Source organism: Prunus avium, chromosome 5, assembly GCF_965620075.1.
Source record: "Prunus avium chromosome 5, drPruAviu1.hap1.1, whole genome shotgun sequence".
In the NCBI taxonomy this organism is placed as follows: Eukaryota; Viridiplantae; Streptophyta; class Magnoliopsida; order Rosales; family Rosaceae; genus Prunus; species Prunus avium.
Window position 1 is genome coordinate 19,275,553 of NC_142288.1, and position 20,386 is coordinate 19,295,938.

The 20,386-nt window shown below is 35.9% G+C and overlaps 2 protein-coding genes, 1 long non-coding RNA gene and 2 other non-coding genes across 5 annotated transcripts; 2 read left to right on the forward strand and 3 right to left on the reverse strand.

Annotated features, from left to right (window-relative positions):
- Window positions 1-7: 7 nt before the first annotated feature.
- Window positions 8-4,025, forward strand: LOC110757154 (putative glucuronosyltransferase PGSIP8). Its single transcript, XM_021958711.2, has 5 exons — window positions 8-517; window positions 1,902-2,160; window positions 2,596-2,797; window positions 2,887-3,034; window positions 3,188-4,025. Exons 1-5 carry the CDS (start codon window positions 228-230, stop codon window positions 3,690-3,692), a joined length of 1,404 nt encoding a protein of 467 aa, XP_021814403.1. The 5' UTR covers window positions 8-227; the 3' UTR covers window positions 3,693-4,025.
- A 486-nt stretch (window positions 4,026-4,511) lies between these two features.
- On the reverse strand, window positions 4,512-6,519 carry LOC110757109 (uncharacterized). The gene is made up of 3 exons (XR_002526753.2): window positions 5,128-6,519; window positions 4,940-5,026; window positions 4,512-4,847 (listed from the first exon to the last, which is right to left on the reverse strand). It is a non-coding gene; the product is annotated as an uncharacterized LOC110757109 (long non-coding RNA).
- On the reverse strand, window positions 5,763-5,846 carry LOC148294471 (small nucleolar RNA Z159/U59). The gene has a single exon (XR_015836168.1). It is a non-coding gene; the product is annotated as a small nucleolar RNA Z159/U59 (small nucleolar RNA).
- On the reverse strand, window positions 6,116-6,201 carry LOC148294472 (small nucleolar RNA Z159/U59). Its single transcript, XR_015836169.1, has one exon. It is a non-coding gene; the product is annotated as a small nucleolar RNA Z159/U59 (small nucleolar RNA).
- A 1,830-nt stretch (window positions 6,520-8,349) lies between the features above and the next one.
- LOC110770005 (putative LRR receptor-like serine/threonine-protein kinase At3g47570) lies at window positions 8,350-16,254 on the forward strand. Its single transcript, XM_088253486.1, has 3 exons — window positions 8,350-9,859; window positions 9,955-10,087; window positions 16,017-16,254. The coding sequence occupies exons 1-3, from the start codon at window positions 8,365-8,367 to the stop codon at window positions 16,231-16,233; spliced, it is 1,845 nt and encodes a 614-aa protein (XP_088109612.1). The 5' UTR covers window positions 8,350-8,364; the 3' UTR covers window positions 16,234-16,254.
- Window positions 16,255-20,386: the final 4,132 nt, after the last annotated feature.

Consider the following 20,386-nt stretch of genomic DNA (forward strand, 5'->3'; position numbering starts at 1 on the left):
GGACCGTTGGATGCCGAGACTGAACGGTCCAGATCACGCAAAGAGCCTCTCTATAAAAACGCCTTCCCTCGTTGTTTCCTACCCATCGAGAAATATTTAAAACTCTCTCTTTCTCTTTGTCTCTCTCTGTCCGTCTTCGGTATTAAATAAAGTCCTTCACTTGCAATGGTGATGGATGCTTAGAGAGAGAGAGAGAGAGAGAGAGAGAGAGAGGGAGAGCGAGCTCAATGGCCAAGGGCAGCATTGGAATTTCAAAAATCCTCCTGCTAACGCTCCTCCTTCTTGTTCTCGAAACGACGGCGTTCAGCGAAAACCACCAGCTGAAGCAGCAGCAGCGGCGGCCGCGGCAGTACTACAGAAATGCGTACGCGACGATGATGTACATGGGGACGCCCAGGGACTACGAGTTCTACGTTGCGACACGTGTCATGATCAGATCGCTCTCCAGGCTCCACGTTGCCGCCGATCTCGTCGTCATTGCCTCCCCAGACGTCCCCCTCCGTTGGGTTCAGACTCTGTAAGTCCTCTTTCTTTCGATTTTTTGTCTTTTTCCCCCGTTTCGTTTTTCCTTTTTGGCCGTAACGTGCGCGCAGGGCCGTCCCGGTGCACGTTAGAAAAAAACTTGGGGTTTCGGCGCACGTTACGCTGTGTAGAGCTACCAAGTAGCGAAGGGCTAGTCAACTAGAAGTTGAGCCAATTAGGTTGGTAGTTGGTCAAAATGGTCAACGGCTTTTTTTTTAATGAATGGATCGGGACCGTCTATTTTCGGTGTTCTTAGATGCAGCTTAGAATATGCCCTCTGGATTTTTTTTTCCATTTTCGGATAAGAATGGGTGGGGGGCGCCTTTTCGAGTCACAGCGCAACAGCAATGCATTTACCAAATGGTCTTAATGGGTAGACTGGCCAGTGATATCTTGTTGGGCGTTGCTTCCCATTTGCGTGACGTGGCGTGGTTTGATTGGCTTGGGGGTCGAAGTCGGTGGAATCCAAAGACATGGCACCGTTGGTCTTGGTGAACCTCGTCCGTTGGTCTAGGTGGTCGTGTTTTCAACATCTGCCTCTTTTTTCTCTTCGTGGGAAGAAAATAAGAGGAGAGTCGGCAAAGATTCCAGAAATATCATTGATAAAAGCAAAAAAAACTCGATTACATGCTTAATTTGCGCGTATTTAGTTTTATAATTTTATTTGTTGAAATCGTGCTTACTTGAATTTCATTAATGTCTAAGTTCTCATCATATTTTTCCCATATTAATTGCTCTCAAATCATCTAGCTTCTATATTAAGATAATTCTATATAAGGAAAAGAAAATCAAAATAGGGGTTTTGTTTATTTTTATTTTCTACCCTGCACGTGACTTGCTTAGATAATGATGACAATAAAGTCATGGATGGCAATCTATGATTTGTCTGATCCCCCTTTCCTTTGTTTACATCATCACAACTTGACACCCTAGGATGATCAAGCCCATTCTCGCACTGAGCCAAGGCCTTGGGTCCTACAAGTGAGAAGAAAAAAAGAAAGAAGTTGGAAATCTCATACATCTTTATTTAAAATAAGATTTTGTGACATATTATAGATTTTAATAGTGCAATGCTTGTGTCGACAGAGTCTAGTCCACAAGAAAATGGCCTTGATTTGCATACCAGTGGATCTCAGGTTCGAACCCCTATGGCATAGCGCGTGTGAGAAACCCTGAATTTTATACCATCACTTGTATTAAAGTAAAGGTGTAGTGCTTGTTGCTCAACCTGTCACATTGGAGAGTACCGTAAATTTGTCTCTCTCTTAGTTTGATATGGTGATCTGAACTGTGACACCACTAATTTGACTTAGAAGAACTTGAGATCATGACTGGCATATTGATATATTAACACAAGTTTTTGTTATTGTTTGACTCAGAGAACAGGAAGATGGGGCCAAGGTGGTGAGAGTGGAAAATTTGAATAATCCATATAGCAACCAGAACAATTTTGACAAAAGATTCAAGTTAACACTCAACAAACTCTATGCGTGGAGCCTAGTGGACTATGACAGGGTGGTCATGCTTGACGCTGACAACCTCTTCCTCCGAAATGCTGATGAACTATTCCAATGTGGACAATTCTGTGCAGCTTTCATCAACCCTTGTATCTTCCATACTGGCCTCTTTGTGTTGCAGGTAAACCCTAAACCTTCAAGCACAAATGTTTGAGATGTTTATGAAACCATTTTAAGCCATTTAGTTTTGACTTCTTATTTCAAAGTTTCACATTGAACTCTTGAATGAGATCCTCAAGATTTTAGGTTATGATTTGAGTAGAAGTAACTAACACAGAAGAACACTCACCGTAAGACGGCTAGATGCTATTATTTGAAGATGAAAGAATGATGTGCAATTTTTTCAAAATCATAATCTGCCTTATTTCTTAAGAAATAATTGGGTTTTATAGAAAGGTAATATTAATCCTTTGGTTCCTTGCTGATTTTCCTTTTAAGATTTTAAACTAGACTCAATGTTAAGGCATTCATCCAAGAAAACTTTATGGTTGAATTTTTCTCATAGTTTACCTGAAAAGGAACCACTTTGGGCTTCATTTGTTCATGATATTTGCAGCCGTCAATGGAAGTATTCAAGGACATGCTTCATGAGTTGAAAATTGGAAGAGAAAATCCAGATGGTGCAGACCAGGGTTTTATAGGCGGTTACTTCCCGGACTTGCTTGATCAGCCCTTGTTCCGTGCACCTCCTAATGGCTCCAAACTTAATGGAACCTATAGACTACCTTTGGGCTATCAAATGGATGCTTCTTATTATTGTAAGTGAAACAATAAGCATTTCTAATTTTTATCTTATAGGGAAACCAAAGATTATATCTTAGCCACCCTCTACTTCTGCTTGTTATAGATCTCAGATTGCATTGGAGTGTACCCTGCGGACCCAACAGCGTGATCACCTTTCCCGGTGCACCATGGTTGAAGCCATGGTATTGGTGGTCATGGCCTGTTCTGCCGTTGGGCATTTCGTGGCATGCGCAACGCCAACAAACTCTTGGGTAAGACCACAAACCGTTTGAGCATTAACTGATCGCATCATCTGCCGCATCACGTAGCCCGTCAATGTGGTGAAATATATGCATAGGATTTTTCTTTGTGATCACCTTTCAAGCTGGCAAACCTAACTGTCACTGTCTTCCTCTATGATACAGGTATGGTGCAGAGATGCCAGTGGTGCTAATCCAGTCGCTAATTTATCTGGGAATAATAGCAATGACACGTCTGGCACGACCAAATATATCCAAGTTGTGCTACAGGCGCTCAGACAAGAGCATTACCTTAATACACACCCTCCTCAAGATGATAGCGGCGTGGTCGATTGTAGCTGCGTACGTTGTACCTTTCGTGCTCATTCCTCACACGATTCATCCGCTGCTAGGCTGGAGTTTGTACTTTCTTGGCACTTTTGCACTTTGCTTCATAGCAATCAATGCTCTGTTGCTGCCAATGCTGCCAGTTCTAGCTCTGTGGCTTGGATTTCTCGGCGTCCTCTTTGTCATGGCATTTCCTTGGTATCCAAATGGTGTTATAAGAGCTCTCTCTGTATTTGCCTATGCATTTTGTGCGGCACCATTCGCATGGCTGTCACTGGTTAAGGTCATGTCATCTATTCAAGCAGCAGTTGAAAGGGAAGCTTATTTTCCGAAAATTGGGTGAGTCTTCTCCACGTCTGAGCTTTGAACTTTGAAAGCACATTGCCAACTCCCCAGGATGAAGTGACGACAAGGACTGAGAGACGGTCTACTTCGACAAAATTTGGGCAGAAATGAGGCTGTGCTTTTTTCTTTTAATTTTTGGCGACATGGGGAAAAGGGGAAAAGGGAAAAAGGGTCAGATGGAAGCTTGGTTTTGCATGAGCTTCCATTGTTTTTGTACCATAAACTTCATTGATAAAAACTAAAAGGTGTGGCACATGCCAGTACGCATGGAAAACCGTCTGTAATTATATAAGATCGCTTTTATCAGATTTCTTGCATGTTTTGGCTCCAACAGTTGAGTGTAACAAGGACATTACGTTTACTAATTTTGCCTGAGGAATGTGACACCCAAATATTCTCTTACTATATGGAAATCTTTTGTTTGTTTTCTTAATAGTTTTTACAAGGTTTCCCGCCAAGGAGTCGGAGATATCTCCTTTCAATGTGATGACCTATTATTGTTAACAGTGAAATTGTTTGGACTAAAGCAAAGTTGAAGAAGCTATATGCGATAAAAACAAAGAAGTCGGATGAGAGGCATATTTTGGCGATGAGATAAGATTGATGTGGCTATAATTAAAACCGAAGCAAGTTCACGCAAAGAAAAAACAAGTAGATGATCCGGATCCTTTCGCCCACGAAACTATTGGCTGAAATAACCAACAATGAAATGTATCAAATGCCCGAGTCGCGTATTACTTACCATTCTAGCTATCGGTGTTAGTGGTACTTCTCTTCCACAAAATGCTAGGCGAGGTCCCAAGTGAAAGATTACCCAAAAAATAAAATAGGAGACAGAACACGATACAATAATTACGGTGAAAGGAAATCACAACAATGCTTAAATTGTCTCAAAACTCATCCTTGATATAGAATAGAGCCGCAAAAGCAGCCATTCCAATTCAAACCGACTTTTTTTTGTCAGCGGGGATGTACAAAGTATCACTGGAAAGTGGTTCCAAAAAGGGTAGTTAAATTCCCAACCAAGCACTACGATTTTAAGCATCGATTTCTGTATATCTTTATAGTGGCCAATGCCACAATACATCTTACTAATGTATCTATCTTTGTTAACTGGTTGAGCCTTTTTCTTGCCTTTTCCAATTTTTGCTGCCTGCATAGATCAACGACCACAGATGTAGCCTTGATGAAGACATGAAATTTATAAAAAAAAAAAACGTAAAAAAAAACAATGACAGAAAATACCTCAGTCCACATCTCCCTGCCATTTTTCGAGAACCATGTTGCAATGTCTATCAAGTGGGCCAAGGAGCTTCCTGTTTTGATGAGAACCTGCTTTCACAATGAGAACCATTTCAAATTAGAATTATTGCCCTCGACATGTAAAGCCTTAAGGAACACAAAGAACTATAAAAGTGTAACAAAGGATTTACCTCAGTGAGTATGATCTTTGATACTCATTATAAGAACAGACTAATCGGCTCAGGTATCCAGATTTCCAGCACTAAGAAGCTCAGGAAAATGAAAGTTTCATCAGAAATATCATTAGAAGCAAAAGAAGATCTTTTATGCAACTCGCTGCCGTCGATATAAAGGTTAAGTCCACAAATTCAGGTTTCTAAAAGTTGAAGTCTGACCATGTGGGTGCAATACAATAATTTCAATGTAGCAAATACTATTGCAAAAAAGTATATAAAGTAATCTACCTTGAACTAATGAGAAGAGAACTCTTAACTGTGAACTTTACCGGATATTATCTGTCAATCGAACCCTAACACTCAAAGTAACAAATGGTGGACACAAGCTTGTGACCCCATGCTAAAAACCTTAACATACCAAATTGATATCCAATCAGTTTAACTAAACTACTTTAGAAGTTGTTAATTAAAGGGTTCAAGCATCATTATCGAATATTCCATTAAAATATAAAATACCTCTAAAGAACCTCAATAGTCTAAACAACATACGCAAAAAGGACACGAAATATGTTCAAATACAGTATGTATTCAAAGACATAATTGTATATACATATATATAGTGTAAATACACAACAACAGCGAAAAAAATATCCTCTTCAGTTCAGGTCTCCAAATTTTTTCCGCATGGAGCATCTCGGAAGAACGAAAGTTATTTATTGATCATCATCAGAGGCAATATAAAGTCATTGAATATATAAATGATAAAACAGAGAGAGAAAGAACAAGACACTGCTAGCACAAGATGGATAGATTCAGCATCATCCATAAGCAGATATGAAACTCGTTACAATTTAAAAAAAGCTACACCCCCTGATTGTTAGTTGATTCTTACTTGAAAATAACAAGCAAAAAAATAATAAAAATCAAACCCACCAAAAAAGACACAATATTTTCAATTATAGACAAAGTATATAGTACATGTATGCTGTAAACACAAAAACAAGCCTCTTCAGTTCAGGTCTCCAAATTTTTCCGCATGGAGCATCTCGGAAGAACGAAAGTTATTTTTCAATCATCATCATTAGAGGCAATATGAAGTGATATAATATATAAAACAGAGAGAGCGAGAGAGAAATTATTTTTCAAAATTCATAAAGAATGTCAAGAATGCATATGACATTCTCTAAAGCCAACTAAATTTGCAAGAAATTTTTAAGCGTAAAATAGTACCAATAGCAATATGAAAAAAGGATTAAACAAAATCATAGATCAAGGAAAGTTAATAAACAACTTGAAAGTACAGATGCTCAGACCTGACCGAGAGGTGACTAGGGTTTATACGAGGGAGGCTAGAGAGGAGAGAGGGAGAGACGAAGAAACAGACGACAGGATTTATGGGCTGCCTGGACTATAAAATATAATGTTATATGGGTAGCATATGGGCCGTGGCTTATATATATAGATTAAAAAAATACACAGCCGACCCAATCCAAAATTTTCACTACAAAAATCAAATATGTACCTTATGTCATATCCACATCTTATATGTTTTCGTTTGATAACAATCCACTGAATTGAATTCAAAGCAAGCAAACCAACGTATGATTGGTCTTTATCCACGTACGTATGATTGGTGGAAATGTATTGTTGCTGGGGCTGTTTTCTTTTTCTTTTTTCTTTTTTTTTTGGTGAAAACCAAGGTATCCCCCGCGCGATTGCGGGGACTAACCCTCGAGGTACTGTCGGACGCAAAGCGGGGACCTCTCCCAACAAAGTCTGCTCTATTCGCAAGCGCCTGGGATCGAACCCAGGACCTCTTGTTTAAAGGATCCAAGTCGCTTCCACTTGGACCAACTCCTGTTGGTTGCTGGGGCTGTTTTCCACTCAGCTTCCTGGAGTCAATTTTGTACAACAAACAGTGGTTGCGAGAACAGTAGTCGAAGGAAATGAAGTCGTCTCAATTTGGAAAACCAGTTTGGCTATATTCAATCTTATTTATAAACCAGTTTGCCATGGCCCATGCCTTAATAATCAAACTCAAAATGGGGGTTTTTGTTATGAAACTGATTTTATTAATACACTCACTTGTGAATGGAGCATTGTTCGTTTGCTCCATGCATTTGAGAATGGGAGGCAACGAGACCGATAGGGCTGGCACTGCTAGCCATCAAAGCTCAAATAAAGCAAGATCCTCATAATGTATTCAGCTCCTGGAATGAATCCATTCACTTTTGCTCGTGGCACGGTGTCTCCTGCGGTCGACGACATCGCCAGAGGGTCACAAGGCTAGACCTCCGATCTCAAAAGCTGGCAGGGTCCCTATCCCCACACATAGGAAACCTAAGTTTCCTAAGGGAACTAGAACTACAAAACAACAGCTTCAGCAATAAAATCCCTCCAGAAATTGGGAATTTGCGTAGATTGCAGGTACTGTCTCTACACCATAACTCATTTAGTGGCCTTATTCCATACAACATATCATATTGCTCCAACCTCATCTTCATGGAGTTCAATTCCAACGGGTTGGTGGGTAAAATTCCATCTGAATTTGGCTCTTTGTCGAAGCTTCGAAGAATTGTGTTAAACAAAAATAATTTAACAGGAGAGATCCCTCCTTCCTTGGGGAACCTTTCGTCCCTCGAGACACTTGCTGCAACACAAAATAACTTGGTGGGAAGCCTCCCTACTTCTCTAGGCCAATTAAAAAAATTAACATTTTTGGTATTTGACATAAACTACTTATCTGGTACCATTCCTCCCTCCATCTATAACCTCTCTGCTCTTAATACGTTTGGCGTAGGAATGAACAAAATTCAAGGGAGGCTTCCATCAGACTTGGGAAAAACTCTTCCTAATCTCCAAAACTTTGCCATTGCTTTCAACCAATTTTTTGGATCCTTGCCTCTCTCACTATCAAATGCCACAAGTCTACAGTTACTTGATATTCAATATAACAACTTCACAGGTCAGATGCCGGATTTCCGAAAGCTTCTTAACCTAGAGAAATTTGCCATTCAACAGAATCATCTTGGAAGCGGTACTACAGATGGTGACTTGACTTTCCTCACGGACTTGACCAATTCCACGGAGTTAAAAGACTTGATTATGTATGACAACAATTTTGGAGGGACGTTGCCCACATCAATATCCAATCTCTCAACCAAACTTGAAATGTTTTGGTTTTACAGCAACCAAATACATGGAAGCATTCCAACAGACATAGGAAATTTGGTCAGCTTGGAATCGTTGTTAATGGGGGGAAATAGCTTCACCGGTAGCATCCCCACTGAAATTCAGAAGCTTTCAAGCCTTGTGGAATTAGATATTTCTATGAATGCATTATCAGGAAGGATTCCATCCTCCTTAGGAAATTTAACCAAGTTATACAAACTCTTCTTACAAGGAAATAATCTTGAAGGCGTCATCCCTTCAAGCTTGGGGAATTGGCAGCGGTTGATATTATTGGATTTATCTAATAATAAACTTAGTGGCGCAATACCTCAACAAGTTATCGGCCTCCCGTCCTTATCACTGCTTTTGAACTTGTCGACGAACAACTTTACGGGTTCTCTTCCGAAGGAGGTTGGGAAGTTGAAGAGTCTAGGTGTACTGGACGTTTCTAATAACATGTTATCCGGAGAACTTCCTAGTAGCCTTGGTTCATGTGAGAGTTTAGAAGTCTTACGTTTGCATGACAACTTCTTCAAGGGGTCTATTCCCTCATCTGTGATTGGGTTGAAAGGCATAGAAGAATTAGACCTTTCCCGCAACAATTTGTCGGGTGAAATTCCAAAATTCTTAGAGGGCCTTGTCTTGTTGAAGAAACTAGACCTATCATTCAATGAATTTTGGGGAGCGGTACCAACTGGAGGAGGTGCTTTTAAAAATGCAAGTGCGATTTCAATTACTGGCAACACCAAGCTCTGTGGAGGTATTGCTGATCTCCAACTACAAAAGTGCAAGTCCAGAAAAGGAGGATTATCACGTAGCTTCAAATTAATAATCCCGTTAGTACTTTCCGGAGTTGCTCTTCTTGGAATAGTTATGGTGATGTCCTATTTCTTCCTCTGTTCGTCAAGAAGGAAAAGGAAAGAGATTCCGTTGAGCACATTGGCAAACAGTTTTTTGCAAGTGTCATATGCTACTCTCCTAAGAGCTACTGACGAGTTCTCTTCGGCTAATTTGATTGGTGCAGGCAGTTTTGGGTCTGTGTACAAAGGAATTCTTGCTGATAATGATAAACATCAACTTGTTGCTGTGAAGGTGTTCAACTTGTTACGCCATGGAGCGTCAAAGAGTTTCATGGCCGAATGTGAGGCTTTAAGAAACATCAAGCATCGAAATCTTGTCGAGATTATAACTGCGTGTTCAAGTGTTGACTTTCATGGTAATGACTTCAAGGCTCTGGTTTACAAGTACATGGATAGAGGAAGCTTAGAGGAGTGGCTGCATCCTCCTACTGATTTTGAAGATGTAAGAGAAGCGCCCGAGAGTTTAAATCTAGATCAAAGGCTAGAGATTGCCATTGATGTTGCTTGTGCATTGAATTATCTTCATAATCATTGTGAAACACCGATAGTTCATTGTGATCTCAAGCCAAGCAATGTTCTTTTGGACAACGAGATGACTGGACATGTTTCTGACTTTGGACTCGCAAGATTTCTCTCCCAAGAAACTGGTATTAATGTTTCCAACAGTCACACAAGTTCCATTGGCATAAAAGGAACGGTTGGTTATGCTGCTCCAGGTAAGTGGTGTCCTCTTTTTCTTTTTAAATCCTACAAAGTTTAGCTATTTTACTAACAATTGTGCTGATAATATCTTATGATGTTTCAATGGTAGAGTACGGTATGGGAAGTGACGTGTCAACAAATGGGGATGTCTACAGCTTTGGTATTCTTCTGTTAGAGATGTTCACAGGAAAGCGACCCACTGACGACATGTTTAATGGGGACCTAAACCTTCATACTTATGTTAAAATTGTTGGAATTTTAAAAGGTTTTAAAAATTTAACCGTTTTATTTAATTAATTATTTTGGCTGTTTTATTTGATTTATTGTGGGGGTTATAAATATTTAATATTCATGTTTTATTTCTGGTTGGTGAATGCCTTAATTTTTGGTTGGTGAACTTTTATGGTTGGTGAAGGTTACTTGTTTGGATGCCTATAAAAGGCCACTCTTCCTTCACATTTGAAACACACACATTACACCATCAGAATATCACATACCACAATCACCACCATAAACTGATTCTCTCCTTTTCTACTTTTATATATATTCTCTACTTTATATTATTATTTTGGCAATGGTTCTGTGACTTGGATACCCATATCCGTCTATGAACGTGCTCATAGCGGATCTTGAGTTTGTGTACAAGGGGTCGTATCTTGGAGTCTTGTAGACCGTCAGTACCTGCACGTAGGGAGGCTACAAAGGCTTTAGGACAGCGTCTTTGACGTGCTTCACCGTACCAAACTCACCTTCTTACTTATTATTTATTTTCCTTTTACTTACCTATTATTTTGTTTTCTTCAATTTCATTATACCTTAAAAGCTTTCTTATTTATTTATTATAACATTATTTATAATATAATGCTTTGTGTTTGGCTTTATGGAAAAGAAAAACTATATTTTGTATATATTTTTTATAACAATCTAAAGCCTTTGTATGTTAAAATCATTTTCTTTCCGTACTGCTATAGGTTCTTTGTAGTTTACAATTGTTGCAATTCAATATCTATATTTATAATATATATATATGTAAGCTCTGCACAGTTTAATTTTACAAAATATTTATTAAGTGTGTTTGGTAAAAGGCGTGCTGGTTTGAAAATATTGGTGTGACCGTGTGATGATTTGAATTTATTGTTTGAACAACCAAATATGTTCTCAACCTTTTGCTCAAAGACCTGTTTATCCATAAGTTTCAAAGTTCTATCAAAATGTATTTTTATCACTTTGTTGGTTAAACATAATTATTGGTTTGTATAATTTTGAGGAAAAATTATTTGTTTTGTTGCATCTTTGTCATGCTATATATATATATATATATATATATATATATATATATATATATATATTGCACAGTTCGTTTTGTATACTTGAAACTTTGCACAGTTCATTTTGTTGTTTGGGTTTCGGCCTTTTTCAAAATTAAAAATTAAAACGCATTTTGCCGATTTATATCATATGATGCTATATACTTTGAATTATTGAAATTGTGACTCTTATGATTATGCTATTATTCCTCTAAATTTTTATTCAGACATTATTCCTCTGTATAAATTTTAGTTATATATTTAATTTGTGATTTGCAGTTGTAAGTTATTCAAAGAACACTTGTATTTTGAAATTGAGAGTTTGCCTTGATGAAATTTAAGAGCCTATTAATATATTTTCTTTAATTAATAATTTACATTACACTGACCATTCATTTGGATTGACTAATTGATATTTTGTAAAGTTCTGCAACTTATTTTATTAATATGTCTAATTAATGACCTTATTTCAATAGCGTTGGTATATTAATCATATTATTGCTGATTTTGGATATCAATTATCTTTAGTTTTTGGAAAATGGATCAAATTACGTTATGTGTGGTGTCTTTCGAGTATTTTATATAAATGTACATATATATTGCACTAACGATTGTGTTCAAGGTTTATCTTATTTATGGGAATAGAGATTTGCGTTATTTTCAATTTGGAGTTATGATGGAATCGGTATCAGGGGTCCAATATCATGTACCACAAGATAAGTTCTACCAATTAATTCTTTATCTTATGCAAGTGTGAGCATTGCTATAAATTTATGTGATTCGAAGAAATTAACTTAGTTTGAATTTTGTCAATAAGACAATACAGAAACTTATCATTTGGCACTTGTTTAGTTTTGTCAAATTTTAAATAAATAAATAAATAACCTGAAATGGAAATGGAAAATGGAAATCTATTTCATGATCTTATCTACATGGTCCCTTTGTTCTTTACAAATCAGAGTTTGTATTGTGTCTGTTTATTGTTTTACTTAATCTAGAAATGTCAATTCATGAGTATACTTTTTCTTGATTGCATACACTTACACCTTTTCAAAAGACAAAAATACTTTTTCTTGTTGAAATTAATTTTCGAGATTTGGCCTAATGGTCACACTTCAATTCCTACATTTATTTTGGCAATAAAGTTGCTAATAATGTTGGGTGATTATTGCCCTTAACATGGTTATGAACTTAATGAAATTTTGTGCTAATACCTTCTTTGTTTTAATTCAGGAAAAAAAAAAACTGCAAATTAATTTAAATTGATTTGATATTAGCATTTAATTACTTTTAACGTTGGATTTTTATACACTATCTTTATGTGGTTTAATGTATTATGAAGGAATAAAGCATTATTGGTCAACAGACAATTAAGTTTTCCTTTTATGAAGATAACTTTGATTTGAATATCAATTGTTGCATTTTCGCAAATCGGTATACTACTTACTTTGGTTTCAAATTCTTGAAGTTGTAGTTTCATTTTGAATTCAAAATCTAATATTGCGTCAATTTTAGTTTTGGCCTATTGTGTATTCAATTGTTATATTTATTATTTATTTTCATTTATAGATATTAATTTTTGTGAAAAAGGGCAGAGAGTTTATGTGACATTATTGCAAGTTTTATTGACCCTAATTATTCTTTATTTGCTGACTGTCATTGCTTTGAATTTAGGAGAAAAACATACAGTTTTTTTTTGGGTAGTAAATGCATTAGTTTAATATACCTTGGTCTAATTTGGGAGGCAATCCACTACTATTTAAAACCTTAGCTAGTTGACTGATACATAAATGTTGAGAATCAAAACTTTTATATTTGTGGAGAAATTATATTTTATGCATATGCATATATGTTTCAAAATTTCATTACTTATTTTATGTTGAGATTAATTTCCCGGATATAAAGTATTCCAATATGCTATAATTGGTTTTGGACGTTAGTTTTTTTTTTGTTCGAAAATTGGTTAATTGATATTAACTTATTTAGAAGTTTTGCATTGCACATTCAATTACGAGATAATTTTATTTACTGCAGCTTTAATTTCAAAACTTTAGTGCCGCAATTGCATATTATCAATTTTAGGACGTTTAGAGATTTATGTCTGGCAACAGTTGTTGATATTGTTGGGTGTTTATTGCATTTAACATTACTAAACATTTATGCAATTTAATTACATCTTTGTTTTAATGCCTTGGATTCTTTTTAAAGTTGCCAACGCCTATATGTTTCAATTGTGCAATCCTTCATATTAGTTACTTGAGTTAATCTTGATAAAATATATTAAGTGAACTAATGTTCTTTTGAGTGTGAAGTCTTGATAGCTGCCACATTGAGTTAATTGCCAGGAAGTGTACTTTGTGAAACCTTCTGGAGAAAACTGACATAGATGATAAATTATATCACTGTAAGCGGCATTTAATTTTGAATTTTGGTGTAAGGTTTTCAACCCGTAAATCCTCTAAAGTATTTTGGCATATCTTACGAATTTAAAATTAAATATAAATTTAGTATAATCTTCATATATTTTGCAAATTCCCTTAAATTTGTGGGGGTTGAGTTTTCCTTAACTATGTAGGTATTTGTTGTAATTTTTGTGGGTATTTCAAATACAAAATTAATATCAATTTTTTTTATATAGATTTTGAGTGGTTTTAATTACCTCTTTAAAACTAAAGTTATGTTGTATACTTATTATAAAAGTTTTGCATTCTTAATTTATTTTATTTTAAAAACAGTGTAGACAATTTGTGGAAGTTGAACTTTTCTAAATGGGAACTTTATTGCTGTAATTTTATTTGTTACTATCATTAAGCAATTTTTGCTTTTATGCTGGAAAATATTAGATTCATTTATGTAGGCTTTCCTTTTCTCTTTCCCAAAATTTTGAGTGTGTTTTCAATCTTTATGCTCTCGTGGGAAAGATTCATTACATTCATTTAGTGACATAATAATTTTATATTTCCTTGGCAAACATGTTGTGTCCGTGTGAAATTTGTTTATATTACAAAATTTTATTATGAGACTAATTTGTCTTCAATTTTGATATGAAAATGTGTGCAACTAATGATTACCTTGGTATAAAATTTTGGTAGAGACTTCTTATTGTCTTATAGGTTCCTATTGAGAATCAAGAAGATACAATTTCAACCTGGATATGCGATCATGATTTCAGCCACTTTGAGTGCACAAAAGGGAGTAAGAGTATCCTGAAATACTCAGTGTTTATAGTTAAATTTATTTAAAGAATTAATTGTTATATTGTTGTTCATAAGTGGTAGCAGGTGTACTCAAAGTTTCATGGACTTAAGAGGTACTCTTGATCATAAGATTTAATGTATGATATTTTTTGTTATACTTAAATGTATACCAATCCGTATCTAATTTCCGATTATACTGAGGTGAAATCCACTAATCGTTTGTGTGCAAGATTGTGTAGGAAATATTTCCAATAACATGCAGGTTTAGAGCGCGCTAAAACGAAGAATAAAGATATGACCTACATTATATATGCCTTGTGAAGGCTAGTCTTGATATGCATGCCTCGTGGAGGAGGCTATTAATGCAAAATGTCGAGGGGGATGTGGTTAAGCCCATAAGGGAGTCACCTAGGGAGGTAACCCAACTTCTGTGATTGGAGATCCCATGAAGGAAGTTCAATGTGGTAGAAACAATCCATATTGCGTGACTCATATAGCACTCATAAAACTATGGAGATATCCTTGAGATATTCTTCTGCTCATCCCTAAGGCAAAAGTGCTATTTTATGTGACGTCAGGAAGGGATTTATCCCTGAATGAGTTTCGAGGCGGGCAAACTCCCGCAGGGTGCAGGTCACATGTACTCTTGGAGAACTCACCTAAGTGAGAGACGTCGTGAGGCCGCGACTATGAGAATTGGGCTATTCTCTAGTAACTCTCATGAGAATCAAGATTAGCGCATGGCCATAAATAGCGCTACCCCGCATCCAAGTCTCAACTAATACTATGTGTGGGATATGTTGAAGTTTGGTCAAAGGTGCCGAGTTCAATACTGTGTACACTCAGGTTCCTCAAATGGAGACTATCATCACTAAGTGAAGGTTCAAGCCCGGAAGGCACCTACACCTATTACATAGTATTATATTGCCATATATATTATATATTTTTCACTGTTTTTTTGTCACGGTAAAATTTTAAAAACCTTGTGGGGGATTGTTGGAATTTTAAAAGGTTTTAAAAATTTAACCGTTTTATTTAATTAATTATTTTGGCTGTTTTATTTGATTTATTGTGGGGGTTATAAATATTTAATATTCATGTTTTATTTCTGGTTGGTGAATGCCTTAATTTTTGGTTGGTGAACTTTTATGGTTGGTGAAGGTTACTTGTTTGGATGCCTATAAAAGGCCACTCCTCCTTCACATTTGAAACACACACATTACACCATCAGAATATCACATACCACAATCACCACCATAAACTGATTCTCTCCTTTTCTACTTTTATATATATTCTCTACTTTATATTATTATTTTGGCAATGGTTCTGTGACTTGGATACCCATATCCGTCTATGAACGTGCTCATAGCGGATCTTGAGTTTGTGTACAAGGGGTCGTATCTTGGAGTCTTGTAGACCGTCAGTACCTGCACGTAGGGAGGCTACAAAGGCTTTAGGACAGCGTCTTTGACGTGCTTCACCGTACCAAACTCACCTTCTTACTTATTATTTATTTTCCTTTTACTTACCTATTATTTTGTTTTCTTCAATTTCATTATACCTTAAAAGCTTTCTTATTTATTTATTATAACATTATTTATAATATAATGCTTTGTGTTTGGCTTTATGGAAAAGAAAAACTATATTTTGTATATATTTTTTATAACAAAAATGGCTTTCCCTAATCGAGTTATGGAGATTGTAGATTCAACACTTTTTGAAGGAGGCACAAACGAGAGAAGGGTTCAAAAGATTGAGGTGTGCTTGAATTCAATATTTAGAATTGGAATTGAATGCTCTGCTGAATCTCCAACGGACCGTCTGAAGAATATCAGTGATGCTGCATCTGAGTTGCATTCCATTAGAGACGTTCTTCTTCGATAGGAACTTTTTCTGCTACGAGTTTGTGTGTGATGGGGATATTATTTTTTTATGTGCTGCCTGAGAAATATTCTTGTTGCTGCTGCTAGTCTGCTACAGTATATGGGAGTACTATAGAAACTGTTAGTACCCAAAAAAAAATCATTAGATTTTAAGTTAATAACTTTAGCTAACTCATCCATTGAAAAATTCCTAATTCCGCCCTTGAATGTAGGATTTCCTCACCGGCACTTATGCAATGTTGGTACCAAACAACCGCAGACTCACCTACTAGAATCGATATTGTCCCCAACTTAGCCACCTAAGTCCAATAAATTGGTCAAGCCCAATAGACCATTATTATAGGTGTAGGGTTTTATCTTAAAGGCATTAGTGTTATTATAAATGAAACCCCCATATTTAAGGTGTAAATTACTATTAAACTTCCCTGATATGGGACTCTATAAAAAGGAATAATGTGGTAATTAATTGTTAACAGCCCGTGTAGCTCAGTTGGTTACACAGGAAGCTCCTAACCTTGCTGTCGTTGGTTTGATCCCCACGGTGGGGGCCAGTCTAGGTTTTCGAAAATCATTGTTGACCCATGATAATGGGCTCATGCCATGAGGCCCAGGCTTCCATCTTACAACCTCGAATTTTTGTCCTTCTTTCTTCAGTTTTCTCTATTCTTCTTCAAATTTTTTCTTACTGACATTGTCGATTGATAATGCTTGGGATATCTTTGTAGGTCCGCCAGTGATGGGAATGAAGGAGGTTTGATAATGCTTGGGATATCTCTCACTCCCCTTAGAGCACTTTTACTTATAGTGCCATGGCAAAGGGTAAGGGCATGTAATCCTTTTTTATTTTGCTTTTCCACCCATTGTAATACCAAGTAAAGGCAAGCACTATTCACATGAGATATGAGAAGAGAAATTTGTATGGAGTTTTGGTGTGGGAAGTGAATAACATGGCTAGGTATTTATAGAAAAAAATTCTGAATTTTTTGTATTTAAATTGGTTGATGACGATATTAGTAAACTTAGGTAGCAGTTTAGGCAATTCTTGCCTTTTGGGCTTACCTGGGTAAATGAAGCCCATTTTTGCCCAAACTTCCTTTCATTGCTCGGGGGCTTAAACCCAACCTAGATTCCCTTTTGCCTTGGCAAAAGTGAGCCACTAGAAGTGCTCTTATATTTATACAACATAATCAGTCCCGATCTCTTGGACCATAGGGGTCCAAGAAATTTGTGGTCACCCACCGTTAGATGTAAATTCAACGGTTCACTCACTCTTGCACTCCTTTTAAGAAACTTTTTTGAACCATTGGATTAATATCTAACGGTAGTTGACCACAATTTCTTGGACTCATGTGGTCCAAAAGATCAGGACTGACAATATAAATAGGTTATTAGGGTTAATTTTATTTCAATACGCCATAAATAGATATTAGTGTGTGTTTGCATATCTTTTATTGTTTTTTAGTCCATGGTTAACATGTAAGATGATGATATATACGTATTCCTTTTCCATTGGCTTCATAGGTCCCAATCTTGTCATTGATTATATACATACTTATGGACTAATAAATGTTAGAAATTGTTCATGCACAAAATTCATGTATTATATAGAGATATTTAGTCATATACTCATTCTTAGCATTAAAACTATAAATAAATCATACACCATTTAATTTCTATAAACAAACCCAAAAAATAATCAAAAAATGACAGTTGTCCTTATTGACATTAATTTTAATTATTAAATTACTTTAATAGCCTATTGAATGTTTTGGGCTTTTTTATGAGATTTTGGGGCTGCGTTTGTTTTAAGAAATCAATAACAGTTTTGTAATTTAAAAGAAGTTAAAAGCCTTTTTGTTATATTATAAATGAGCTTTGGGTGTGTTTCTAAAGTCCATTTCATATATATATTTTTTTAAATAATTTGAGCTCCTATATTGGGTATAATAGTGAATCTCCTTATTATATATCATTAGTAATTGTTAGGAACTATTCACGTGCACATGTGCTCCCGAACTATTCATCATAGTAAAATTTATTTATTTTTTCGGTCAAGATCATAGTAAAATTTACACATTGCATAATAACTCAGTTAAATAGAGGATTGAGAATAAAGTAAGTTGCAAAATAGAACTACGGGTGGAAATAGCAGTACTCTTGCATAATAACTCAGTCCAAATCATTAGGGGTGGTTGCGGTTCGGTAACCGCGAATTTTTGCCCAAATCGCAAACCGACCGACTATTTGCGGTATGGTAATTTTTGAAACCGCAAATCGACCCGCAAAAAGCGGTCGGTTACCATGAATTAGCGGTTTAAAACCGCAAGTTCTTTTTGTGTCATAAAAATCAAATATTCCACATTTTAGGCCTAATTTTGATACTTCTTTTGACCCAAAAATCCAATCTTTTAAGCATACTTTAACCCAAAAATATAAATTACAACCTAAAGAAATAAATTCACAACCTCAACTTCTCAAGTATATATAAATTCACAACCTCCTCCGCAAGCATTCACAACCTAAAGAAAATTACAATTATAATTCCAAGCATTCCAATTAAAGTTAAACTTCTCAAACATTCACAACCTCAACTTCTCAAGCATTCCAATTCCAAATCCTTTAAAGTTACAAACCAAAAGGAAATGCAATGCAAAATGAATTAAAGTTACAACCCAAAGGAAAAATCCAATTCAAAGTTAATTAAAGTTATAAACTAAAAGGAAAATGCAATGCACCAATGTTACAAACTTAAGTGTTGGTGGTGGTGAGTGGATTTGAAGGACCCCGTTGTGTTGTTTGAGCACCAATGCTATCTACAAATAAAACAACATAAGTTTAGTATATTTTATTATAAGAAGAAGCATAAATAACATGAGCATAAATAAACTAATTACTTACAAGTTGTCATATGTTCCATTTCCTTGTATAATTTTTTTTATAAAAAATATAGTCGCGGTTTGCGGTAACCGTAAGTTTTGAAAATCAAATACCGCAAATGCGGTTCGGTTTTCTACAATTGCGATTTTATTGTGGTAAATTGTCAGTTGATTTTTGCGATTTTTCGGTCTAAAATGCCACCTCTACAAATCATCGTGGCTATTTCGTCTGAAAAAGACAATCGGTGTATAGGGTTTTGGTTAATTTGGCTCCATGTCCAAATTGAGGAATTGGAGTTGGGTACAGGCTCCAACATTCAAAAAATTTTGGTTTTCGAAAAGGTGGGGCCCAACATGGTCCAAAAATCCATGAATGTTAAAGCTACAAAACAAAATGGTATTTAACCATGTCCTGGACCATCATTTTGTCATCCACACCACCACCACCACCACCGCCCCATCCAACAACACCAGCACCACAGGATGTTGGACAAAGAAGATAAAGATGACCGTTTGAATTGAAGGAAGCAAGTATTAGAAGAATAATGGTTACTAAAAATTAAATAAATAAATAAATAAATACATAAAAGAACAATTGAAGTCAATAAATTCTTTCTTTCTTGTCTCAACTTTAAGTTAAATAAATTTCACAACTTCACATGGCAAAGTTTCCTCCAGCTGGGGACCATTTGGGTGTTCTAAAATTCTTGGCAAAATAAATAAATAAATAAATTATTACCAGACATCTGCCAGTTTGGTAAACAAGAATTTTGCCCTAAGTAATTGTGCAATAAATAAATAATTAATCCAACAATTGCACGCCATAATCTACAACGACAGTGTGTGCGTTGTTATTTTAAGTTTGTCGGGAGAAGATAATCATTCTATCATTACAAAAGCGAAGTCATGATCAGTTAATTAATCTGCACTTTCCCTAATCTTCATTATTGAAAACATTTGTTACCCATACCACTGCATTGGATCAGCTTAATCAAAAATTAATTGCAACTTAATTAGTAACCCATCACGATTCACGCACGACTCCCCCATTGTTGTTTCGGACTGTTTTATTTATTTATTTTTATATAGAAAATGCTTCCGATCATAAACCCTTTTGTTAATTAGAAGCAATTTTCTTATAAGGACGTACAAGTTTCTTATTTTTTGGAAAATTACTTGAAAATAGAGTGTTCTTCAAAAAGCGTTCCGTTTTGGATTTTCCCAAATCTATGTAAATAGGTGATATATTTAATTAAACCACTAAAATCACCGAAATCA

What these genes read in the sequence shown, in the direction of transcription:
- LOC110770005 (XM_088253486.1), top strand. Translation starts at nt 8,365, where the DNA reads ATGGGGGGAAATAGCTTCACCGGTAGCATCCCCACTGAAATTCAGAAG. An exon ending in GGTTGGTTATGCTGCTCCAG is followed by an intron (nt 9,860 to 9,954) that starts GTAAGTGGTGTC and finishes TTTCAATGGTAG; the next exon opens with AGTACGGTATGGGAAGTGAC. An exon ending in CTAAACCTTCATACTTATGT is followed by an intron (nt 10,088 to 16,016) that starts TAAAATTGTTGG and finishes ATTTTTTATAAC; the next exon opens with AAAAATGGCTTTCCCTAATC.
- LOC110757154 (XM_021958711.2), top strand. Translation starts at nt 228, where the DNA reads ATGGCCAAGGGCAGCATTGGAATTTCAAAAATCCTCCTGCTAACGCTC. An exon ending in CTCCGTTGGGTTCAGACTCT is followed by an intron (nt 518 to 1,901) that starts GTAAGTCCTCTT and finishes TGTTTGACTCAG; the next exon opens with AGAACAGGAAGATGGGGCCA. An exon ending in AATGGATGCTTCTTATTATT is followed by an intron (nt 2,798 to 2,886) that starts GTAAGTGAAACA and finishes TGCTTGTTATAG; the next exon opens with ATCTCAGATTGCATTGGAGT.